Source organism: Rhinatrema bivittatum, chromosome 1, assembly GCF_901001135.1.
Source record: "Rhinatrema bivittatum chromosome 1, aRhiBiv1.1, whole genome shotgun sequence".
Taxonomy (NCBI): Eukaryota; Metazoa; Chordata; class Amphibia; order Gymnophiona; family Rhinatrematidae; genus Rhinatrema; species Rhinatrema bivittatum.
This window is the reverse complement of record NC_042615.1, coordinates 628,859,791-628,886,045: the sequence shown is the minus strand read 5'-3', so window position 1 is coordinate 628,886,045 and position 26,255 is coordinate 628,859,791. Positions and strand designations below refer to the sequence as shown.

General features: G+C 42.0%; 1 protein-coding gene across 1 annotated transcript in view; it reads right to left on the bottom strand.

The window, feature by feature from the left end:
• The window catches only part of FBXL17 (F-box and leucine rich repeat protein 17), a 1,080,613-nt gene that overhangs the window by 1,004,738 nt on the left and 49,620 nt on the right, over nucleotides 1–26,255 (bottom strand). The window contains exon 4 of the mRNA XM_029572164.1: nucleotides 15,938–16,069. Within this exon, the coding sequence (XP_029428024.1) occupies nucleotides 15,938–16,069 (132 nt within the window). The remainder of the gene's footprint in view (nucleotides 1–15,937; nucleotides 16,070–26,255) is intronic.

The following is a 26,255-nucleotide window of genomic DNA, read 5'->3' as shown; positions in this document are numbered from 1 at the left end:
TCTTCCCTCTGATCAAAGAGTTCATGCAGGTCTATAAACCCTGAGTATAGAGCTGGTTCAGCATTTGGAATAATTGTATAGTGTCTTGTGGTTTAAGTTCAAGACTTTATATATTATCTGCCACTGTAGAGGCAGCTAGTGAAGTGCTATAAGGCTAGGGGTAATGGGGTCACGCATTGAACTGCAAGACAAGTTGCAAGCTGCCGCATTTTGAATAAGATGTAATGGTTGTAACCCGTACTGTAGAAGACCTATGTACAAAGAATTGTAATTATCAAGACTGTTTATTACTAGAGATTGTATTATAGTGTGAAAGGTTTCTGGTTCTAAGAAAGGTCATAAACGGCTAATCATTTGCAACTTAAAGAATGAAGATTTTACAATGGATTTAATATGAGCAGGAAAAAATAGTTCTGAATCCAGCAATATCCCAAGACTCTTAACTTGGTTACTAATTGGAATTACACGATTATTAAACTTTAACGTGGAAGGGGTATTGTGTAAGAAACCTTTATTAAATAATACAATGTCTGTTTTGGAAATTTAGCAGATAGTTTGACTAGTTCTAAGGTGTGATCCCAGGATGAAGAATATAGTATGAAAATTGGATATCAACGGTGTAAATACAATTATTTTATGCCGTGACAGGAGAAAATCTTGCAAATAGGAGCCAAATACATATTGAATAGCATAGCTGAGAGGGCTAAACCAGTGACAATGCCAAACCAATCAGAAAAGCGAACTTGCTGAGACCGATTTGTTAAAAAAGAGAAAAACTTGATAAACCATTGTAATACAATGCCTGAAATACCAAAGGAGGGTAATCTGGTTAACTAAATTTCATGAATGAGGGTAATAAATGCTGCAGCTAGATCAAGTAGTACGAAGGCAGTGATGGCGAACTCCAGTCCTCGAGTGCCACAAACAGGCCAGGTTTTCAAGATATCTACAATGAATATGCATGAGAAAGATTTGCGTGCACTGCTCCCATTGTATGCAAATCTATCTCATGCATATGTATTGTGGATATCCTGAAAACCTGGCCTGTTTCCAGCACTCGTGGACTGGTGTTTGCCATTACTGGACTAAAGCATATTGTACTCTACTATCAAATCCACAAATGATGGTGTCAGTGCTAAAAAAAAAAAAAAAGTAAAGTTGCAATGCTGTGTGCCCTACGAAATCCAAACTGAAACTGATCTATAATGGCATTTTCTTCTATATAGTCAGTAAGCTGAGTTAATATAATGTTTTCAATGACCTTTGCTAATAAAGGCAGTGAGGAAATTGGTCTGCAGCTGGATAAAACGTAAGGGTCTGCAGAGGGTTTTTTGAGCAATGATTTCACTCATGCCTGTTGCAGAAGCAGAGGGAGGAACAGAGTAGTTAAGGAGAGGTCGGCAGTGTCAGTAATGACAGGCACGATATCTTCCTTTATGCCCTTGATGATGGAAGTTGTGCATGAATTTAAAGGACAGTATTCAGAGCTTAATTTTCCTATTAAAGCCTGTATTTCAGAATTTGAAGCTGGATGCATTTAGATGAATAAAGTCTTTGTGGCTATGTTTGCAGGCCCAGTTAAGGGTATTAATTGAGCACTGATAGTAGCTCTTTGTCTATACTCCAACTATCTTAGCAATGCCATGATGAATATTTTTTTTTGCCAACTATCTTCTATATATCTGCTTTTAAGGTTTTTCTATTATTCAACCCTAAAAGCCAAAAAGATTTAGGGGTTTATCAAGCCCTTCACGAATTAAAGTAAGACTGAATAATTAGAAAACACATTTTTGGTAATTTTATATATCCAAGATATTCCGGAAAAAACTCTCCAAAAGATGTCATGTCAACATTTTACTTTCCTTAAATCTACACAGAATTGTATAAATAAATATGTTTAACCTACAATCTGCACATCATCGCAACTTCAATTAATGAAAAACTAATCCTAAAGGGACATAAACAGACATATAAATATTAAAAAGTATTTGCCTTAATCATGAACCAGACCCAGGCAGACAATACAAATTGGAGCAAATTACACAATTGACTATCCCTGACTATAGATTTTAAAGAGCAGGTTAGACATGTTTGTCTGGGATGATAACAATACAATGATTCCAGGTTTCTTCCAACCATATTCTTCTATATTCTAAACTATGATTTTTGTTGCACAGAGTTAATGTCAACCTATCTCTAATTGTGCTTCCATTTTTTTTACTTTTATCATTACAATTGACCATAGCCCAACGGAAGGACGGGTAGAAAAGCCCACCATGTATGGATGATCCCCTTACCAAGAATCTTTTTCAGGGAGTATGTGCTGGTACAGAGTACTGGCAACTTTTCCTTCACCTGCTTGAATTGCCATGTGGTCCCCCAAAATAATATGCATCCAATGCTGCCTCCACTCCCCCTTCTATGTAGAGAACAGTTTTGGGAAACAGAGAATGCTACCTACACAGGGAAGTGAGGAAGAGAAGCTGATCTTGGCCCCTGGGGACAGACAGGGGGGGGATTCAGCCTGCCTGCCGGAAGGTAAAAGAGAGAACTCTTGGGGGGGGGGGGGGGGGAGTAAGAAGAGAGAGGACAAAGTAGTGTGAAGGGGTTGAGATGTGTAAAGTTGGAGCTGCTGAGCTCCCATCATCGTTCGTGTGGGTGGGACGTCTTACGTTGGGGGAACAGAGCCCCCATCATTTGTGTGTCAGGGTCTATGGTTAGGGCTGCCAAGCCCCCCATCACCATTCTTTTGTGTGTATGCATGTTTATGTGTATGTGCATGCATTTGTGTGTGCACGCAAATGCACATACACACGCACCCATCATTATCCATTTGTGTGGTATGAGAGGATAGTGTTATGTTAAGGTCCAAAATAACCAGGTAGAAAATAAAAACCTTCTCCGTTTTTCTAGTGATTTGAATAAGCTATCTTTAGAAATGTAAATGTGCAGCATTTCTGTAATCTTTGTATTTTGTACAGTACAAGAGGGAATGCATTTCCGTTTCTATTTCTCCAGTGTTGAACTGCATGCAGAGCCTGGCTTCTTGGGGTTTCAAGTTGCTTTTCTCTGCATATAACTATTTATAATTTCTGGTTACAGTCTGTATTTATTGAGAGTCAATGCATATTTCCTGTGCGATTAAGGTAAGGTATTCTGCTAGTGTGTATTTTCTGGGTAGAGATCTGTAGCAGTTCAGCTTGTTCTGTTTTCCTTATAGGAGGTATACTGGTGTTCTACAGTCGGGTGTAATACAGTATTTGTAATTATGTCATTACAAAGATTCTGTAGCCAGTTGCCAGAGCGAGGGCAATGAGTGATTGTTCCTTCCCATTCCTCCCGCACACACTCCCACCCTCAAGGAGAGCCCAAGCCTAGGAGTACCAGCATCTTTCTTCACCAAGAAAAAATTCACAGCCCTTACCTAGAAATTGCCATGCAAAATTATCTAAAAATATTTAGCTCAAAATGTATAGTTGAAAATATTTTTTTAAATTAGACATTACAAAATCAGTTTTTACTTAGGAAATTAGTTCTTTCGTATATCACATTCTACATAGATTTCATTCATTTGAAAGACAGACCTATATGTCAATACCCAGAAGTGATCACTGTATATCTACCATGCAAATCAATCAAATCCATGCCTTACTATATCACTGCATACAATAATAAATTAAATTATCTTATTCTAGCACAAACTGGAGCCCTAGAATTAAAAGCAAAATTTAACTCTGCCCAAGGCTGCGGCAGTCCAAAAAGCAAACAGAATGTTGGGAATTATTAGAAAGGGAATGGTGAATAAAACGGAAAATATCATAATGTCTCTGTATGCTCCATGGTGAGACTGCACCTTGAATATTGTGTACAATCCTGGTCGCTGCATCTCAAAAAAGATATAATTGTGATGGAGAAGGTACAGAGAAAGGCTACCAAATAAGGGGAATGGAATAGCTCCCCTATGAGGAAAGACTAAAGAGGTTAGGACTTTTCAGCTTCGAGAAGAGACGACTGAGGGGGGATATGATAGAGGTGTTTAAAATCATGAGAGGTCTAGAACGGGTAGATGTGAATCGGTTTTTTACTCTTTCGGATAATAAAAAGACTAGAGGGCACTCCATGAAGTTAGCATGTGGCACATTTAAAACTAATCAGAGAAAGTTCTTTTTCACTCAACGCACAATTAAACTCTGGAATTTGTTGCCAGAAGATGTGGTTAGTGCAGTTAGTGTAGCTGTGTTTAAAAAAAGGATTGGATAAGTTCTTGGAGGAGAAGTCCATTACCTGCTATTAATTATGTTGACTTAGATAATAACCACCGCTATTACTAGCAACGGTAACATGGAATAGACAGTTTTTGGGTACTTGCCAGATTCTTATGGCCTGGATTGGCCACTGTTGGAAACAGAATGCTGAGCTTGATGGACCCTTGGTCTGACCCAGTATGGCATGTTCTTATGTTCTTAACCCTATGGCATTCTCCCAGTGGTGGAAAAATAATTTTTTGAAAACTTGGGCGCCAGTTAAAAATTTTAGTGGCCAGGACAAAACAGGTTTTTTTTTCCTAATTGTTTTGATTTTTCAAAATTTTATTTGGATTACATTTCTTTATTTTGTGTCTCAAATACTTTTTACCTCCTCACCAGATACTCTCTTCCCTTTTCCACTAGCCTCCCCCCCCCCTCCCCCCTTGCCTCCAACCTCTCCTCTTCTGGGTAGGGAGGGGACAGCCCACGTTTCAGCAGCTCCTCACAGGAATGGGCCTTCATCAACCATGGCAGCAGCTCTCAGACCCTGGTGACTCTCAGCCACAGTGCCAGTGGCTCTTTTGGAGTACAAGTCAGCCACAGCAGCTCTATTCAAGCCCTCGCCAGTTGCAGCTGTGGTAACTCATACAAGGCCTGGGCAGCAATAGGCACCTGGGTGACCCTGTGCCCAACATATTTTTCACTCCTGTGCTTGTCCAAGTGATTTAAACTGTAATGCAAGGTAATTTGTCAAAATCAAAATAGTTCTAAACTTTTCCATTTCTTGCTCTTCATCCTATTGTCATCTTCCCTTTATGTTTCTGATTCATATCTTGTCTCCGATTATCTTCTTCAGTCTTTCACTCATTTTCCATTCTATATTTTATTCAAGTCACTATATTTAATTTAATTTTTATTTTTTTTTGTGCACAAATTTTAAGCCCTTTAGGGCAGGAAAAAGCAAGTTTACTTACCAAGGATGGTGTATTCCATAGATAGTAGGATGACTTAGCCATGATCTGTGAGTGACATCATCTGATGGCACTGAACGGACTCAGCTCTCCAAGCTAGTAGTAGAGCTGTGAGCTGTACTGAGCATTTGTGGTTGTTCCTGCATAGGCTTTGCTTCAAGAGCCTCCTCAGACCATTTCAGAGCTAATTTTAGCTATGTAGTCTATTCTCCAGGGAGGCAGATGGATATTTTATAGATAATTCATCTTTCTATATGGAAAACACCGTTTATAGTAAGAAAACTTGTTTTTGCCATGGATAAGCAGGCTGAATTAACCATTATATCTGAAGAGTTCCAAGCTGAGGGTTGCAGTGGAGTGTTTAGTGAGTTTATCAGACTGCACCATGGACAACAGATTACTACGAGAACAGAATACACAAAATTGCCTGTCTGAATTTACTGTTAGTCCTTGCGAGATTGATGAGAAAGTAATGGGATGTAAAGGTGTAAATTAATGACCAGGTTGCAGCTTTGCAAATGTCGAGAGGCACTTCTCTAAGATGAGCAACAGAAGAAGCCATAGCTTTTACCTGATGAGCTTTCATGCAATCCTGCTAAGTTATAGTGGTATTGAATGCACTCAGCTATCCAGTTAAAGTATGCTTGGCAACTGGCATGCCTAGTCTGTTAGGATTGTATAACACAAACAACCGAGAAGACTGATGATGTGGCTGAGTTTGTTTCTTGTAATTAGCCAAAGTATGAAGGGTTTTCTCTCCTTCATGACCAGGAGGTCTTGGAAAGAAGATAGGCAATATGATGGATTGATTGATATGAAAAGCCGAGACAACCTTCGGCAGAAACCTTGGGTGAGTACAGAGGACCAATCTGGTGTGGAAGAACTGCATGTACGATGGAGAATGAACTAGAGTTTGGAGTTAGTTGATGTGACTGCTACTAAAACAGTACTTTGCAAGTCAAGAACTTAAGTGAAACTGACTCCAGCAGTTCAAAAGGAGGCTTCATAAGCTGAGAAAGAACAACATTCAAGTGCCAGGAAATCGGCAATTTTTGCACCAGAGGTTTGACATGCCATAGCCTTTTTATGAATCTAGATATCAGCGGATGAGTAGAAATCTGTTTACTGTCCATCATAACAGAGTATGCCACTAGGGTGCTGAGGTTTACATACACTGAATATGTGGCAAGACCTGAATTAGAAAGACGAGTAACTACTGTAACAAATGATTAGGTTCACAAGAGAATGGGTCCAAAGTGTTCTCTTGGTACCACTTGAGATATCTATTCCATTTGAAGGCATAATTTCTTCTAGCTGAGGGCTTTCTAGCAGAGACTAATATATCCACAATTTCTCTAGGCAAAAATCAATATTTGTGATTACTGAACACTCAACATCCAAGCCGTTAAGTTAAGGGTTGGGAGGGTAAGATGATAAAGATTCTCTTCATCTTGAGTTGACAACACAAAGTCTGTCCAAGATGTATGGGAGAACTGCTGGCAAGCTGTACTAGATATGCAAAACATGTCTGTCTGGACCATACTGGAGCTATGAGGATCAGAGTGCGCAATTCTGGAGAATCTCCTCACTGTTCAGTGTATCAATGGTATCAGCAGAAAAGCATACATAAGGCTTGTTCTCCAGTCAAGCAGGAAAGCGCCCTGAGCTAGTCAGATTGCTGGGTAGAACTGAGAAAAATTGATTAAATTTCCTGTTTTGTTCTGAGGCGAACAGATCCACTGATAGCAGAGCCATAAGTCAAATAGTCTGTCAGCTGCTAATTGCTGTTGAGACCACTCATGTAGATGAAATATTCTATTGAAATGATCTGCCAGCATGTTCAAAAGTGCTTGTAAGACAGCTCAACTCTTGGCTGCCCAATCCCAATTCTTCAATACTTCCTGGCAGAGAGGCCATGACCTTATGTTTCCGTATTTACTGACATAAAACGTGGTGACTTGGCTGTCGGGTTGAATCAGGATGTTTGTTACCTGAAGATAGAACATATCAGATAGAGCATATCTGATAGATCTTAACTCCACTAGGTTGATCTGAAACAGACATTCCTCAAGAGATCAGGTGCCCTGGGTTCGAAAGGATCCTGTATGAGACCCCATCCTCTGTGAAGGAGTCCGTCGCCACTGTTACTTGATGCAGGAGCATGTGAAGTGAAGCTACTTCCTGGAGAACTGGGGTGTAATCACCACTGCAACTCTTGCTTTATGTCTCCTATGACCCATACCATAGTCAACAGTGGTTGAGTTAGCTGATCCCATTGAGAATGTAGATCCCATTGAAGGTAACACCTATGGAGGTGGGTCAGTGGGACTACATGAATGGATGCTGCCATAAGTCCTAAGACCACCAAGAGTACTCTGGGTGTTGAGTGTGAAGACAGTAGCTTGTGAATGAGTGATTTCATGGTGTTTACTCATTCTGAAGGGAGAAATGCTCTCTTTGGATTAAGTCTATCCAAGCTCAGATGAGCCTGAGCCTCTGATTCAGAACTAGCTTTGGTTTCTCAAATTGACTAGAAAGCCCAAGCTTTGTTAAAGACAAATTGTCTGAGGACAAGGAACGGAGTACTTCCTACTGAGAATTTGCCCTGACTAGCCAATCATCAAGGTATGGTAAAACTTGTATTCATTGATTACACATATGTACCACTACCACTGCAAGGCATTTCATTAAGATTCTCGGAGCTGTCAATAGGCCAGACAGACATCCATTCATCTTTTTGTAAGAGGGAATTCATTTTTAATTTTTCTTAGAGTAGATGTTTGTTCAAGTGTTGTCCAGAATGAGTCTCAATCCCTCCTGACATTTTGGGGATGAGGAAATATCAGGAGTCAAAGCCCTATTGCTCATCGCTGAAGAAGTTATTGCACTTCTAGGTGAATCTACAGCAGGTGAGATGGATCTGGACAGAGTCAGACAATATGGGAGGAATAGTAGCCGGAAGAAATGCACATGGTATCCAAACTGTATGATTTTGAGGTCCTTGATTACCTGATGCCACATTCTTAATAAAGTCTGGATTCTTCCCTCTATCAGAACAGATGGGTGAGGATTATTCAGAGGTATCAAAATGCGGGCCCAGGTTTGGATTGGGCTGCTGTGTGGTTTTTGGCTGACGACGTTCCTGCTGTTAAGGTCTGGCCTGAAGTGGCTGTTGACGCTGGGCCGCAAGAAGTAGAGGATGTTACTGCTGAAAAGACCAGTAGGGTTGTCTGTGAAAGTACAGTCACTTATACATAAAGATATATCTCAAAATAGAAGGCTGTTCAGGAGCCACTGAGAGAAACTGCACTGCTACATTCTGATCTTTAATCTGAGGGGACCCTTTCCCTGAGCTTGTTGCCAAACAAGTTGCTGCCTAAACAAGAAAAATCAACCAACTTCTTGTGGACATCTTCATGTATGCTGCTCACTCTAAGCTACGCCATACATTTAGCCCTGATTGATGTTGAAATGCATGAAACAGAATCAAATGACTCATACACCAAATGCAGTCTTCCACATCCAAAAGTGGATGGGGATAATAACTACCACCTTCTGTAGCTTGTAGAAAAAAGGCTTTAATTTCTGGATGCAGTCGTGAAGGTACTGCAGCATACAGAACTGGAGGATAGTGATATAAGCGGGAAAGCATGGCACTTTGAAAGACTTTCTTGCCAAAGTTGTCAAGTAGTCTATGATCTTTCCCTGGATATGAGTCTGTGAATTTTTCACTTTTTCTCTGTTTCATAGCAGAATCAAATATAACAGACTGGTATGGAAGCTGGATGATGTCAAATCCCGGAGACATCGGGACTCTGTATTTGAGATCACATCCATAGGAACACCTGAAATAGGAGTTTCCAAAATTCTCATTTGTAATATGTTGAGGATGTTGTGGACCAAAAAGACCGATGGTTCTGATGGGATGTCTAGAATTTGAAGACCACCAAGCAATTCTAAGCGGGGGTCTTTGTTTTTACAGACATGGACTCAAAGTGTCGCTCCCATCTTCTCCACAAACTTAGAATATGTGAGGTCCTCTGGGGGCAAGGTATGTTCAGGAGGATGTGGAAGTGGGTGAGAAGGTATTCCTATAGAGTCTTCTTTTGAACCTACTGGCACAGGCTCACTTATCCAGGACTCTGATGATGAAAAGGTTGAACCAGGAGATGGTTCTAGTTGCCCCAGAGGGGTTGCAACCTGATCAATCACCTCTGACCAACTGGACCCTGCTCTGGAGAGCGTGATGATGAAGAACCTCAGATTATGGGTTTTGATGATGTGTTGAGGCTGAAAGGTGAGATTGGGACTCCAGTCTGAGGAATTGCCACAGTAATGGTGGAGAAGAGAGGCTGGAAAGCTCCTTCTGTTTCCTTGTTCAGGGAGGTAAAGAATCTTCTCACCAAACCTGCAATTTGGTCAAGTGACTGATGTGTGCAACATTCTCTTTGGAGACTAAGATAAGTTCCTGCATATGAATAGAAGGTTTATTGGAGGCGAGTGTAACAATGGAACATACTGGATTCAGAGATTCCAAAAAAGACTCTCTGAAAGCATCCTTGCCATTGGAGAGGGCAGAGGTAACATGACCCCTTCCACCACCGATCTAGAATGGGCTGCATAAAGTTGTGTTGGTTGAACAGCTTGATGAGCAAGGTGGTGGGCCTTATATGTTGATAGCTTTGATGGACTGGAATGCTGCACACTTTAGAAGAACTTGGCTTTGACTGTTTTGACGCATCTTTAGTGGATCATGTTGAGGAAGCCGGTACAGATTGAAGATGTTGCATCAATGCAAATATTGACTGCTTTGGGATTGCACTGTGTGTTCTTGCACTATTCATTTTGAGGTCATCATTCGGAGGACCAGATGCACCATATAGCCAGTGTGTGGAAGCTTCGAAGTGAATTAACGTAGCCCAGGCCATTCATACTGCGGACTTTGGTGTATCATGCGGAGTGCACCAGTGCATCATGCATCAAGTGCATGAGAGTGTTGAGCACCAGTGCACCATGTATCAGTACATCATACGTTAAATGCACCACTACATAAAACAAGTGCTTTGATGCATTATGCGGCAGAAATATCTTCGCACTTTGAAGCCGACAGCAACAATGATGGCCATTTCTATGATGCTGGAGCCGATGCACCATGCTCAAAGTGCATATACTTATTCAACGCAGATTCTGATCGTTGCAGCAACTGATGCCGCTTCTTCAATGCAGTGCAGCTGACAACTTGACCCCCGCAATTTCAGTCTGAGCTGATGGTGGAGTCTTTGAAGAACTCCTGCTCTCTTTTCCTGGCAAGGAAGACAATGCTGCACTGCAGGAAGAGGATCTGCTGCAACTGTGAAGAAATTAAAGCAGCCCCTGAATCCTAATCATTCTGGAACGTTGGAAGCGTGAGGATATCCTTGCACAGGCATAATTTTTCTAGTCCGACATGTTGATAAGGCAAAGTTCTGAAATAAAGTTTAGCCTTTTTTTTTTTTTTAAGTAGCACTTACAGGTGGTGCTGTGGGTGCTGCAGAGATAGCGAGGCAATTTGAAAAATAATTTTACTGAGAAAGAATTCAAGAATTCAATATTCAGAGAAAAATTAAGAGGAGAGACTGAGTACATGTCCATGCTTGTGCTCGGACAAAAATTAACTGAGGAGTGACCTGCTTCTCTTGGTGAGTCTTTCCCGATTCCAGCTAAGCCAGCGGTAGTGAATAGACTCATTGTGGGAACTAATGGCTTCCCTAGTGACCCTTATCCCCCCCTACCAGGTAAAGTGAAAAGATCGACAATGAGATACTGGATAAGCTCCTCAGCAGATGATCTGAGAGGGGTACCTCAAATTTGCTAGCAGATATACTTTGTCTCGTTGGATAGAGACAAGTCAAATAATAGCTACTGTGCAGGGGCAGTTTCTATATCCTCAGTCATCACACCAAGGTGTGCAGCTGGATTTCAGAAGCCCAGAGAAAAGGAGCAGCAGCAGCACCTGGGGACCTGACAGTAGCTGTTCTTGTTCACCGTGCAAGGCATGGAAGACTTTATCTTGCTCTAGTCCTGTGGAAATGGCATGAAAGTGGTAGCAGCAGGTCGGAGAAGCCAGAGACTGCCAGCTGAAGCTCTGCACAGGACAGCTTAAATGTGATGTTTGCAGAATAGTTGACTGAGCAACAACAGACCAGAAGAATAACTTTAACACACCTGCCTATATACGCGTATCATATGCATATTTATAAAAATGCAAGTAAATCTACCCTGCAATAGTCACTTGCATGTATATCTATTTGCATATATGTTTTACAAGTTAGCCAGATAAGCTCTGACTTATCTGGCTGCTCTAACTACAAAAAAGGGCTGCAATTGTTATCAATACTATAAGCAACCTTGTAACAGCCTAGACTGGAGAAGCAGGGTCAGATGTGTGAAAAAACTCACACCTTCTATTGATCTGGGAAGACCATGATGAAAGAAGCAATGCAGGATTAATATTTGCCATTAGGAACTGCATTACCATAAAATCTATCACACTGACTCATCTGTCGGAATACCCCTTACCAAAAAATGGTTTATTAAACTCCTGAGTATTTGTGCTCCAGCAATGTCACGCATTCAGTTAAGGTTAAAAAAGAGTTTTACAGCACTATCACTACCATTCATCAGTTGACAAAATTCTCATCTTAGGTGAATTAAATGCAAGAGTGGTTTTAGAATTTATTGATCAATTTTCAGCAAATTTGACAAAAATAAACATAATGCAAATGGAAAATTGTTAAATAGCTTTTGCATGCAGCTTTTGCATGCAGCAACAGCTCAATAAAACCAATATTTCTACCATCCAGACAAACATTTCTTTACATGAAATCATCCATAGTATAAGGGGTGTCAAATTGCAATCCTGGAAGGCCACAAACTGGTCAAGTTTTCAGAATATCCCTAAGGAATATGCACAAGATATATTTGCATGCAATGCACGCGGTGCATAAAAATCTCTTGTGTGCATATTCCTTAGTGATATCCTGAAAACCAGATCTGCAACCCTCCAGCATTGTAGTTCGACATCTCTCGCGGACTATGTCCCTACAAAGCAAAATGATTTGATTTCATATTCTTAATACATAAGCAACCCATGGACCTCAATGCTCCACAGATCACTTCCTTGTTAAAACTGTATGCAGCTTCCAAGTCTCCATACCCAGATGCAAGGCTGTTGCTTCCTAAAAAAATTTCTATCATGAAGCTGGAATCTAACATGGATATTCAGGATTAGTTAGAAACTGAAATTTAGTTATTTATTTAAATGGCTTGTATTCCACCAGTCCACAAATCTTGGTGGATAACAATACATACACAATCATAAATAAGAAAACAAACCTAAGTAAACAAAATTACAACATCTTCTAGACACAGTAAAATTACCCAAGTTTTAGGGTCTGGCAAAGTATCTGGCAAGGAAACAATTAATGAAACATGGAATACTCTTAAACAAAGAGTTTACCATGTTTCATATAACCTACCTGGTCACCCAAAACGTAAGAATGCAGATTGGTTTGATAAAAATGATAGCATGGAATATCTTCTCCAGCAAAACCAAACTCTATGCTGAACGTTTTTCTTATATAGCTCAAACTGAGAAAATAAAGCAGTCAAATTACGCTTATAGAAAGATCTGTATTGTACGGGACAGCTGGTAGGAGAATAAAGCAATAGATTTAATACGCCCTTACAAAGCAGTAAAGGAAGTCTACACCCCCCTAACCAATATGATTGCACCTGTCAAAAGTTGGTGCTATTCTGGTATGGGAGGTTTACTATTTATATAATTTATGTTCAGAAAGAGTACTTTTATTTTTTCCTTGTGTCATTCTTAACAATAAAAGTAATATGGGGCCTTTTTTTTTTTTTTCTTATTTCCGCTGTCGATTGTAATGAGCAGTGTGTCACGCACGTGAGAACCATCTGACAGGTGTATCCCGACCGAAAGAAGGTTGAGAACCACTGGTCTGGAAGGTGCCACCCAACTCCTGTCATTTTTCCTACACCAAACTAAAACAGCTATACTTCTGAAGATCTTTTTATTAGGAATTTCACAGATTAGACAAATTTTTCCCAACCTTTTTGATAACTGTTCACAAAAACAGCGGACTACAAACCCCCCCCCCCCACACACACACACACACACCCCTCCATACTATTTGCCCTCTGACATCATTCTAGAGCATTTTTTTTTTTGGGGGGGGGGGGGGGCGAGTCCACAAATCATCAGCCATTTCTCCTTCTTTAATTTTCCAGATGCTGTGTTAAACCAAAGCTTCAAGTCCACAATGCATGTTTCTAAACAACCATTGTATTCATTGCTCATAAAACACACTAGACCATATGCTGAATGGCATGAGGTTGTGTACAAAATTGCAAACGCAAGATGTTGAAAAACAATTCTCCCTTCCATCCCCAGCTCCTCCATGTCCCTTAAATCTCAATCTCCACATTTCTTCTTTAGGGCTTGATTCACCAAGGCAGTTTTCCCATTCTGTATCTATGAGAAAATGCCTTGATAAATGAGGCCCTTAGTTTGGTAGGTAGCAATACAAGAAAGGCTTTTAGCAAACAGACAACTGTTCAAAATAGCTTAGTGTCAGCAAACATTATTGTTAACGTAAGGTTGAAATAAGATGAAAACCTCATATAGCCATGATTCAGCAAGCACAGTTTTCACAAGTCACACACAACCCCTTGGGTCAAATACCAACCGACCAGCATCATTCAAGGGTGGGCCAACTCATCGCAAAAAGCATCCTTAAATCCTGTCAAATTTTAGTTAGGGCTGGCTGGAGCAAAGATGCGCCAATTAAGAAACTTCACAAGAAGATGGAGTCACCATTCCAGGGTTATGGTTACCATTAATTTTTACCCTTATCAAAACACAGTGGTACACTATTTTTAAGGGAAGTCTCTTCTTTTTTGGTGAACAGCACACACTTATATTCACTGGCTGATCACTTTAAAATGTAAGATGAATGTATGTAAACTTACCCACCTACATTACATTTAACTTATACCAACCTTATCCAAGATATATTCTGTACAGACAATATCAAGCACAAAAAAAATAAATAAATAAAAAGTGCATTCAAACCGGGCACACATTTTTTCAATGCACACACATCCCCCTCTCCTGGGCACCCGACGCAATGGGCAAAAGAGCTGCCGCGCTATTAAGGATGCACTAGCGATAAATTGTGCATCCTTAGCATGTCCATAGCATTGGGCGCCTATGAGATGTGTCTCTGTGTGGGTTAGGAAAACAGACACTTGTAAAAAAAAATTTTCATGCTGTTTCCTGTGTTTCCTCCTACTTAGTATTGGGATGATACTAAGTAGGAGGAACCACAGAAAAGCAGTAATATTGTTGTTGTTTTTTTGAGCCCTTACTGAGAGTCAAGACTTAATGCCAGCTCCGGGGATGGCATTAATTCTTGCTTGTAAAAATGTGTATGTTGGGCGCACAGTGATTTTTTGCATTGGGGGCAATAGCTAATAGCCTCATCTACATGGCATGTACATGTGATGAGTGCCTCTTAGCTACAAACGTGTTTGGACGCGTTTTGGACGTGCTAATCCCTTTTCCGCATCAGGTGTTAGCCTAGTGCGTCCAAAATGTGCGTCCAATCACGGCCTAGCCTGTGCGCTAGCCTGAGCGCACAATATTGCATCAGCCCCAAAATGTTTCCCAATTGTTTTATTTTCCTGTCTTTCACACGCTATGCTGAACAAGTCAATCCTTCTCAACCACAAAATCCAGATGCTGACACCTCTTTTCACCTCTGCGACTTAACTAAATATCTTATTCCAGAATAAAAAAAGACACAGTTTGCTCATCTGTGCATTAGGTCAGTACTCTGCTCAGTCAGAAATGTACAAATTATCATAACAGTGTTGCAAAATAAATCATGAGAAGAATAGAATTTGGTTTTATCCAGCAAATTGTATACAATCCAGAGTGATTTACATTTCCACAGCTAAAGCACGGTTTTACCTGCAGCAATGGCTTTTAAAATTTCTTCTTTTGTGGCAGGAAATTAACCTATAATTATGTTAAAGAAAAGTCTAATTCCAATGCAGGAAAGAGGGGAAGAAAGATTAAGAAAACATAATAAGAAGAAGTATAAAATGTATTTAAAGTTGCCATGGGGAGGTGAACAGCAGAAATGGCCCTCAGCTGGGCTAGAGCAAGATGGAGCTGCTGAGGAGGCAGCATACATAATCCACAGGGGGAGAGAGAGGGAGCCACTGGCCAATGACTCTAATGTCCACTCAGAGTACATGTGTACAGAATGCCAGATGGGAAGGGGCGAGGGGTTGAAATAATCCTAAGTAATTGTGACCGAAGGCTCACTGTGCCATTGCCAAGCAGACATTAAAAGGGCGGAACATATGTATACGAATGGAATTAAATAAAAACATATGGAACATAAGCCTGCATTATCAGTTCATGTTCGGCTTTTTCTAGGTTTACTTTATATTCCAAAATATGCTAATTTCTTATTTGCCAGAATAAGCATCAGTTTAACTCCCAGTATCTGGCAGAACCCAGTACTATGCAATGCTCCCACAATTGTGATTAAATAAATGTGAGGAACAAGGCTGAAGATAAAAATAGGAACAGAAAAACAAAATCTGAATATTTTTAAGAACACAGTAACAAGATCAACTACTTACTAATTTGTTTTCTTGCATATAAATTCTTTGCAACTTTGGACATCCTTTAGCTACAGCGATCATTCCTTCATCGGAAATCTTGTAGCACTGGCCAAAATGAATATCCTTCAGCTCTCGGCACTTAGAACCCAACTGTAAATAAACAAAACAAGAGGCTTTGAAAAAAAATAGCAAGCATATAAGAAAGCTAGGGCAAAATCCAGGAACAGCTCTAATGAAAACCAATTAATTTGATTTGTATTAACAGGACAGATTTGGAACCAAACTTCAAGTTAATGATAAACTAGTTATAAATTTAAGAAAGATACATTAGTAGAATAGTGGAAGTTTCCACTCCTGAAAGTAGCTTTATATGTTTGAGCTCCTTTGGTGAATGTAATCTAAGTTGCCCGTTTTATTCATTTTATGTTTAATTAGCTGTTAAATATTTACATTTACCCTAACTATCCAATAGAATATTACCAGTAAGTTATATCAGGAAGAAACCAAAGCAGGTTCTATCAAAGTAAGTCCTCATAATGTGAGGAACAAGGGAGCAATATGAAAAAGATGTAAATAAATAAATAAATAGGCTAACCAATTCTTCTGTCTCAATCACGTTCCCCAAAATGCACCACAAAGAAATATTTTTAAAAGCCATTCAAGTCATGTCAACATAAGCAAACTAATTTCATTTAAGAGGCAGCGTTTCTCCCTTCCAAGGAAAGTCTTTTAAGTGAAATTAGTTTTGCTAATGTTGACATTACCAGTGGTTAGGTCAGCAATAGGCTTTGGCTATCAGTAAGCTCTTCTAAGGAAACTATCAATATTGCAATAAATATTTCTTAAACAGTTCCACAGCCAAAACAGATTTAAGCCTACTAACTGCTCTCACACTGCAAGATTTCAAAGTATTTGCAATATTTCCCATGTTTTTAATCAAGCACTTTTCAATCTACTACTACTACTTTTTAGCATTTATAAAGATCTATTAGGCATACGCAGCACTGTAGAATACCCATATGAGATAGTCCCAGCTCCATGGAGCTTACAAGCTGGTCAAAACATGCATGCATTGCAAACTGGAGTCAATGAGAAGGTTTAGCAATTACAAGCAGCTTCAAAATGGTGAGCTTTTAGACTGGATTTGAAGATGGCCAGAAAGGGAGCATGACGCACTGATTCAAGGTGAAACTGGGAATTGGCAGTGGAAGAAAAGGACACAGATAAAAGCAACTTGCCTGATTATACGGGGAAAGGTGTAGCAGAAGAGATGTTTCGAGTTCACAAAGAAGGATATAGGGAGAGTCGTAAAGATAGATAATGAGGAGCTGCAGGGTAAATGCATTTGTAGGCAAGTAAGAGAAGCTTGAACTATATGCAGAAGCAGACAGGGAGCCAATGTAGCAACTTGAGGAGTAACAGGGCTGAAAGTACTGTACTACTGATTCAATCCATCTGTCTGTCTGGGGGCAAAATAACTTTCATAACAGAGGACCAATCTGGCCCAAACTTGGAGAGGGGTGGGTGAAGCATGGGCTTGGCACCTACCCTACTGAAAATTACCTTGATCCAATAAGTCATTTTCTATAGGGCAAAGTTGAAAAGTGCTGGAAGATTCATATATAAGCCAAAATTTTCAATTAGTTCCTTGTTTTAGTGCGTATATTGTCCTTAACCAGTGTAAAATTAAAAGACTAAAAAAAAATCTTTCTGCTGTTCCAAACTTTCAAGATTCTTATTCTTGTTCTCAAGAGTAAAAGCCTGAACACTCACCTTTGCCTCCAGACCCCCAGCAATAACTGAAGCCTGCTTAATGCCCAAATAGCTTTCCAAAACATGCCCAGGTTAACAGAGACTTGGATACCACCCACCTCTTTAGAAACTAAAGCACTGGTGGTCTTCTCCTCAGACAGGACATCTCCACACCATGGGATCTCTCGTGGAAGCATGGTTCTTCCCAACATCCTTGCCCAGAGGGGCAGCCATTCTAACATGAACTTTCAATATCTGCTTCCCCCAGGACAAATCCAGCGAAGGTAACTCCCTCCTTTAAAGCAGAGTCCCCTCGCATTGTTTTTGTGAAAAGGCATTCTTTGGAATCCTACAACCTCTCCCGCTGCAGTGGCAGACCCAAGGGACCCACGAGTCTCAATGCAGCTGCAACTGTCTCCTTCAGCCCAGCAGCTTGGACAAACCAGTCCAATAAACAATTCTTCTTCCATAGGGAAAAACCCACATGCAGCATTTATTTCCAGCTTTTGGATCTCTCACTAAAAAAAGGAAGCTTCTAAGAACAGCAGCAGCAGCAGCAAACTAACAACAAAAGCCAATAAGGAGAAGAGCCTGAACCACATTTAGTCAGCCAGCGCCATGTTGATCCCCTACTGAAGTTGTGGTCTGAATTGTGAGAGGCCTGTCCGCCTCGCCACATTACAAATGACTAAAAACATTGCCAATTTTCTTCCATTCACAAAACGTTCAATAGCCAAGTATTCTACCAAAGTATTATGTGTACTCTGCTTTGTAGATTGACTAGAAATTAGTAGCATTTAAAGGTCTACACATGAGAACTGATGTTTTTCCATCCATTATTCTTCTGCCTATTGAAGACAATCACAAACAAAATACATTAAGAGGTAAGGAGAGTTTGAAAAGTTCCAAGAAAAAATATTTTTATCCATAAACTCTAAGAGATTAAGTTGAATTTTCACTGAACAATTCTTCAACAGGGAAGCATGTTTATTGAGAGCTCCATTTTGCTTTAAAAATATAGAAGAATCTCTCTCCTTCATGCTTCATCCTCCCAGCAACACATTCTAATATAATAGCTGCACTTAAAAAGAAAAAAAATACCTTTACTGTGCAATATTTCAAATTTTTATGAACAGTTTAAGTTTGAAAGGAAAACACTTCTAGTAAACAAGACAACACATCCAAGACTAATTCCCATAAAAGCACCTTTAAGATATTCAATAATAAGGTCTTGTGATGAACTATAAGAGATATTGAAAAATTGTGCATTTAGGAAAAGTTTAAAAACAAAATTTTAGAAAGTTATTCTGGGACCAGCCCCAGTGGCTCAGTAGCAAAAGGATAAAGACCTGATTTGATTGCTGGATTAAGCATCAGCTCCCTGGGCCAGCCATGGCTGGCAATGCTGCATAAGAACATAAGAAAATGCCATACTGGGTCAGACCAAGGGTCCATCAAGCCCAGCATTCTGTTTCCAACAGTGGCCAATTCAGGCCATAAGAACCTGACAAGTACCTAAAAACTAAGTCTATTCCATGTTACCATTGCTAATGGCAGTGGCTATTCTCTAAGTGAACTTAATAGCAGGTAATGGACTTCTCCTCCAAGAAGTTATCCAATCCTTTTTTTTTCCCTCTTTCTCAAGGGCTCTGAATGCTGCAGTATTCAGAGCCCTTGAGAAAGAGGGAGTGACTGGAATCTCAGCCACTGCTCAATAATGACACCTAGCAGTTAGACTTAGGGTAACATCTTAGCTGGGTACCAGAGTACCCCACAATTTGTGAACTGCTGGCCAAGGACTGTCATTGCAGTAGTTGGATGGGGAATCATTAAAAAAAAAACAAAACCAGAGGAAAGGAAATAGCCTTCATTCACAATGACCTAGTGTAATACCTCTGTAGCCTAATAGAGGCCGGTTCCAGCTGTGCTGGAAGCTCAGAGGAGGAGATGGAAACTGGTGGCCAGAAAACAAAAATAAATAAAGAAATCCATGTCTGCAGTGCACTGTGAAGAAATTCAAAAGACATACAGCAAGCAGTAATATTCACCCCAGTATTGATTAAAAATTATAATGTTAAGTTATTCTGTCTGTTCTGAGGGTGCCACTTTCTTTTAAATTAATAGGCTTGTTGGCATTCTAATCATTATAGCTATTATCACTTTGTTGAACTGTCCAGCACCAGGGCCGCTGTATGTATTAACAAGTAATTCTTCACTGTTAATTGCATGCAACCATCTACACATCACAGCACATTTAAAAGAAAGCAGTCATCAGCTCAGACTGCAATCATGAGCTTTCTGCAAGGCAACAACTTATCTATGCAGTGAAACAAAAAATGCTTTATTTTTCAAGATTCTATGCAAGTTTAAAGCTAAAGTCTTATGCTGTCTTAATGGAGCGAGCTGATGACCTTAGAGGTTCCTACTCCATTTTACATATACTCAAAATAATCATGGTGGTACAAATGTATTATTACTTTAAATTTACAAAACAAATTTAAAACTGGGAAAGAGTTAACAGCCAAAAATTTACTTTGGGTAGAAAATAAGATTTCCCATAAATGAATGTGAAATGGGCACAAGAAGATTAGATTATGCCTATTTGCTTGCTACTGACATATATGATACCATACACTGATATGACAGCTGTAACTTATCTATATAAATAAAAATGAATAAAAATGTAAATGTTAGTTTGTTCAAAATCTTAAATCTCCGAAAGTTCTTCACCGATTGCTTTGAAATTTTGTCACAACGTTGCATTTGAATACGCGCATGTTTTTATATACCTATATTATATATAGATGTCATACCTGTGACAGGTCTGTTGGACGTAAAAGCAACACATGCTATCTACAATATAAATGGGCTCTGTCCGACGGACTGCAAATGCGTAGTAGAGAGCAGCTCTACCGTGCATGTGCATGTGCAGACCACGTAGAGCTCTGCGCTACGTGCTGGGTGTCACAGAGGAGGAAAGGGCAGATGAGTCACCGCTCCGAGAAATGGCTCAGCCCGTTCCTCCGACGCTGGGGAAGGGGGGAGGGAGTAGGGACTGCCGGACAGTTACACACAGGAGGAGGAAAGGGTAGAAGAGTCGCCGAGCCAGTCCGTCCACTGCCGGGGAAGGGGGGGGGAGGGAGTTGGGATGGCCGGAGCAGAGCAAATGCAGTAGAAAGCGGCTGTGAAGAGATCACAAGCAGCTGCAGCCTGCTGCAGCCAAAGCGCAAAGAGCTGAACAGAGAACAGCTCGCCCTCCTCCCCTGCCCCCTGAGTCCCGCAGATAGGAGAAGCCAAGTAAATATCCCACAACTGCGGAGGGGGGGGGAGGGAGAAGGCAGTGCTGTCAAGCAGCCTGTGGGTCTCAGCCACCACGGGAAGAGTTTACATGGGCATCGCTCCACCCCCACTCCCAGCAAAGCTAGAGTCGGCAAACCAGACAATCTCTATATCTGCACAGACAATGGAACAACAAAAAATATTGTATACCCACAAGCATTGTGAAATTAAACATATTACAAACGTGCGCTGTTTTCTGTCTTTTCCATTTAACCAGACTGAGCCACAGCAACGCGTGGCCGAGTACAGCTAGTCATGCATAAATTCTTAAAAGTATACCATATTTGGGCTAGCTGTGTGACACAACACAATACGGTCAGGGCATACTGCCTGTATTACGACCCCAGGAGCAGCAATGGGACTAAACCCAGATGAGGCAGACTAGAGGAGAAAAAGATTCTGTACCAACCACCTCCCTCTCATATTGAGCCCTCAGGTGCTGGTGACTAGCAGGACTTTGACAGCAAAGGCACGAACACACATACCAGGGAAATGGAAATTGCCCATAGAAGCAGGCAAGGCTGTTGCATTAACACAAAATGCACCCAGTAATTCAAGACAGGAATCAGGAACACAAAACAAGACTAAGGCTAAAGAAGAAAGCAGAGTTGCTTACCTGTAACAGGTATTCTCCTAGGACAGCAGGATGTTAGTCCTCACATGTGGGTGACATCATCAGATGGAGCCTGACATGGAAAACTTCTGTCAAAGTTTCTAGAACATTGACTAAGCACACTGAGCATGCCCAGCATGCCACTATCCACGCAGGGTCCCTCTTCAGTCTCGTAATATAGAAGTACGCACAAAAATAAAATAACAAATGTAGAAGAAACCAAATTCTGCAAGGTGGCGGGCAGTTTTCCTGAGGACTAACATCCTGCTGTCCTAGGAGAACACCTGTTACAGGTAAGCAACTCTGCTTTCTTCTTTAGCCTTAGTCTTGTTTTGTGCTCCTGATTCCTGTCTTGAATTACTGGGTGCATTTGTGTTAATGCAACAGCCTTGCCTGCTTCTATGGGCAATTTCCATCCAAGCAGGATGGTAGTCCTCACATGTGGGTGAATATCGAGCTACAGGTTGCTCCCGTATATACATAGGCCACACTGCACTTAACTAGGTACCAATGGACACAACAACCTAGTGCTGGAGGCAACAAAGGGAGGCAGCTCAAACCCAAACAAGGGGCCTGAGGCAGGAAGAGTTGGGGTTAATTACTGAAAAGGTTTCGCAGGGCTGACTGACCAAAATGGCTGTCATGTTGACCTTCCCTATCTAAGCAGTAGTGAGCAGCAAAAGTGTGGAGGGAACTCCATGTCACAGCTTTGCAAATTTCATCCATGGGGACTGCTCATAAGTGGGCCATGGAGGCTGCCATGGCTCGAATGGAATGCACCTTGACATGGCCATCTAGATGAAAACCTGCCTGTGGAAATCAGTCACTACCTTCAGCAGGAACTTAGGGTGCATGTGTAGGAGTACCTGGTCGTGAAAAAGCTTCATGTATGGTGGATAGGACACCAGAGACTGAAGTTCGCTGACTCTGCATGCCGAGGTGAATGCCACTAGGAAAATGACCTTCCAGGTCAGGTACTTCAGGTTACAAGAGCGCAAAGGCTCAAAGGGAGCTTGCATCAGATGGGCCAAGACCACACTGAGGTCCTAGGAAACTGCAGGGAGGCTGAGGGGAGGCCTCAGCTGGAGAAGATCCCGCATGAACTGGCCCACAATAGGTTGTGCCGAAATGGGCGAATCATCCACCCCCTGGTGGTAGGCCCCACTGGCACTCAGATGTCTCACAGAGGTAGTCTTTAAGACAGCCTACAAGAGGTGCAGTAGGTAATCTAACAGCTTAGAGATGGAACACGAGAATGGGTTCAATTCCTGGCTGTCATACCATATTGAGAATCTTCTCCATTTTAGGCCATAAGACTTCCTAGTGGAAGGCTTGCTAGACTCCAGCAGGACCGGGACACGCCCTCCAAGAAATTCAGGAGCTGTACGGTCACCCTTTCAACATCTAGGCCATGAGGAATAAGGCCTGGAGGTTGGGATGGCGCAGCCTTCCCTGATCCTGTGTTATGAGGTCCGGGGATGTCCCTAGATGGATCGGCTCCCACACGGAGAGGTCTTGCAGGAGCGGAAACCAGATCTGCTAGGGCCAATAAGGTACAATGAGAATCATGATCCCCTGGTCCTATTGGAGCTTCAGGAGAGTCTTCGAGATCAAGGGAAGCGGAGGATAGGCATACAATAGGCCCCTGCCACGGTGGTGAGTAAATGTGTCCAATGCCATCCCGCCATTCTCCCAGGCTAGTAAGCAGAACTGACTCACTTTCTTGTTGCAGGGGGAAGCAAAGAGGTCCACGTCTGGAGGTCCCCCAAAGACGGAAAATCCAGTTCGTTACCTCTTGCTTCAGGGACCACTCGTGCGGTCGGAAGGAATGTCTCAGGTGGTCCACCAGCACACATTCTTCTGACCAGGCAGGTACCTGGCACAGAGAAGGATGTTATGGTTAGAGCTCACAACCAGATCTGAATACCTCCTGACAAAGGAGGAACGATCTGGTGCTTCCCTGCTTGTTTATGTACCACATTGCTACCTGATTGTCAGTCTGGATGAGCACAACCTTGCTGGTCAACTTGATCTCGAAACGCCCAAAGGGCGTAACAGATCGCACCGTTCCTCCTGAGCTGACTAATGACCCTGGGTGCGAAGATCCCAAACATCCCCCCAGCCCAAGTGAGAAGCATCAGCGGTGAGTACAACTTGAGTTGGGGCAGCCTGAAATAGAACTCCCACCTCCAAGTTGGGAAGAGCCTACCACCATGATAGGGAATCCCAGAACGGTGAAGTAACTCAGATGCACGGCCACAGGTCCTGAGTGGCCTGGCACCATTGAGACTGCAGGGTCCACTGAGCCTAGCGCATATGCAAACAAGCAAAGGGAGTGACATAGACTGTCATAAACGGGAGACAGCCCCTTTAGTTGCCCTAATGCAAACCAGGGGCTTGCATTAGGACATTCAGAAAGTGACATAAGATTTTTTTTTGTCATTGATGTGTTATCTCCACCATCCTGATGTGGTAATTTTTCAGAAATGTTAATTCGTAAAGAGCAAAAATTGATTTTTAAACTTGATTGTTTATATCCTAAGGGGCTTAATAACGAGATTGAATGGCAATATTTTATCTAACATTTTTATCTAACATTTATAATATGGTGTCTTCTTACATGTAACCCTGCCTTCTGATTGGTTGTTTTAATCACATACATCCTTTCCTATTGGCCCCCCATTTTGCACCAAAATTTCTCCCTTTAATGTCGGGTCCTGTTCTTACTGCTTGCGCTCCTTGCTTTGTCGACTCTATGAATGAAAATGCCGCATTTAAGGTCTGCTTCAACGGCAAAAAACTCTTTGAAATTATTTACCCTTGTTTGTTGGTCCTGATAAACAATCTATATATGTATCGTTTATATTTCAGTGTTAAAGTGTCTATTTCATCCCTCCCGATGCAGCCTTCGTGCAAAACACGGGTCCGTGTCAGGGGCCCCTAAGGAGAACTGTCTATGTTTGACTATTGAGCAATGGAGTTGCCACGCTAAAAAATAAAAGCAGTCCTAATTCAAAGCATAAGAAATTTTTTGGACTAACTAATTTCATTTTGCATCTCCCTTGATGTTGAATACTTAATATTTGGAGTGCATTTTCTTGGTTCCATTATTTGTGACTTTCATATAAAATTGGTAACAGGCAATGCAGGCTGCCAACATAAAGCTTTCGAAAACCTTATGGCCCAGAGCATCCAGGGCCTTGTGTTCACAGCCAGGAGGAGCTGAGGCATGGGTACGGGACCTCTTTGCCTTCTTGAGGGCGGACTCCACCACCACAGACTCGTGTGGAAGGTGGTGTCGCTCAAACCCCGAAGTCGACTGCACAAGATACATTGCATCAGTCTTCCGGTTAACCGGAGGAACAGAGATTGGGTGCTCCCAGAGCCAAACAACCAAGTCCTTGAATATATCATGGACTGGGACTGCAACCACTTCCTTAGGAGCATCCATGAACTGAAGGATCTCCAGCATCTTGTGTTTGGAGTCTTCCTCAGACTGGAACTGGAAGGGCACAGACTCCGCTATGGCTCGGGCAAAGTCTGCAAATGTTCTCTGGAGGGGAGTGGTGTGTCTCTCCTCTGGACGAGAGGGTTCAGAAACCAGGTCCTCAGAGACCTCTGAGCAAGAGACGGAAGGCTCATCCTCCCACATGGGCAACACCGGTGAGGGAGCCCGAAGTACAGTCTTGGGCTGGGATGCTGGAGGCACCAAGAGCCCAGAGGGCACCAGAGGCACCATCGGCATTGACGGACCCAGCAACTCAAGGCATGGGGGCCACGGAATTGGCCATGGAAGAGGAACCACTGGCCCCAACGGCCCTCCATCTGAGGAATCAGCGATGGGTATAATCTCCGATCACGGCCTCACCAGTACCCCCTATGGCAGCAGGGGTTCCCGGGGCATCAGCACAAGATGTATCAGCAGGACACCAATGAGTAGATTTAACCACTCCAGCAATGGTGCAAGCATGGATGGTGCAGGCTCTGGTGGCCCAGAGGGGGCCAGTGGCTCAATGCCTCTTAGGGCTCATCTTTCCACCAACCACACTCTCCAGCTCCTCCTCGAATGCTGTCGATCACAGTACAGCTTGAGGCGTAACCTGGTCTCTCTCAGAGGGGACTGTCTCGGGCCCTCGGCCTTGACAGGTGTCAATGCCTTGTCAGCACAGGGCCGCTTCAATGGCGTCTCAGACGATGCTGATGCCTTCCCAAGCTTAAAGCCATGGGAGGAAGCTGACTGATGTCAGTGCTTCCTTGATTTCTCCTGATGCTCGACCCAGTCTTTCCCTGGCGCCAAAGGCAATGACAATGATCTAGACCTAGATTGGGAAGAAATAGAAACAGGCCATCACCAGCACCTAATTCAAGTTGGGAAACCGGCAATGGAGAGGACAGGACAGGACCAGCACTGACAGGGTCCTCCTTGCCCCGAGGCATTGATGCCCCCAATACAGACGTCGAGGGTTCAGACTTTCAGGGTCCAAATAACTTGTCCATTTTGTCCAGATGCGCTCGGCCACCCTTGGGGGTCATCTGAACATAAAAAGAACAGCCACACACATCGTGCAATGCCCCCAGGCACAATATACAGACCTCATGAGAGTCTGTGATGGACATAGTCCAAGGAAACTG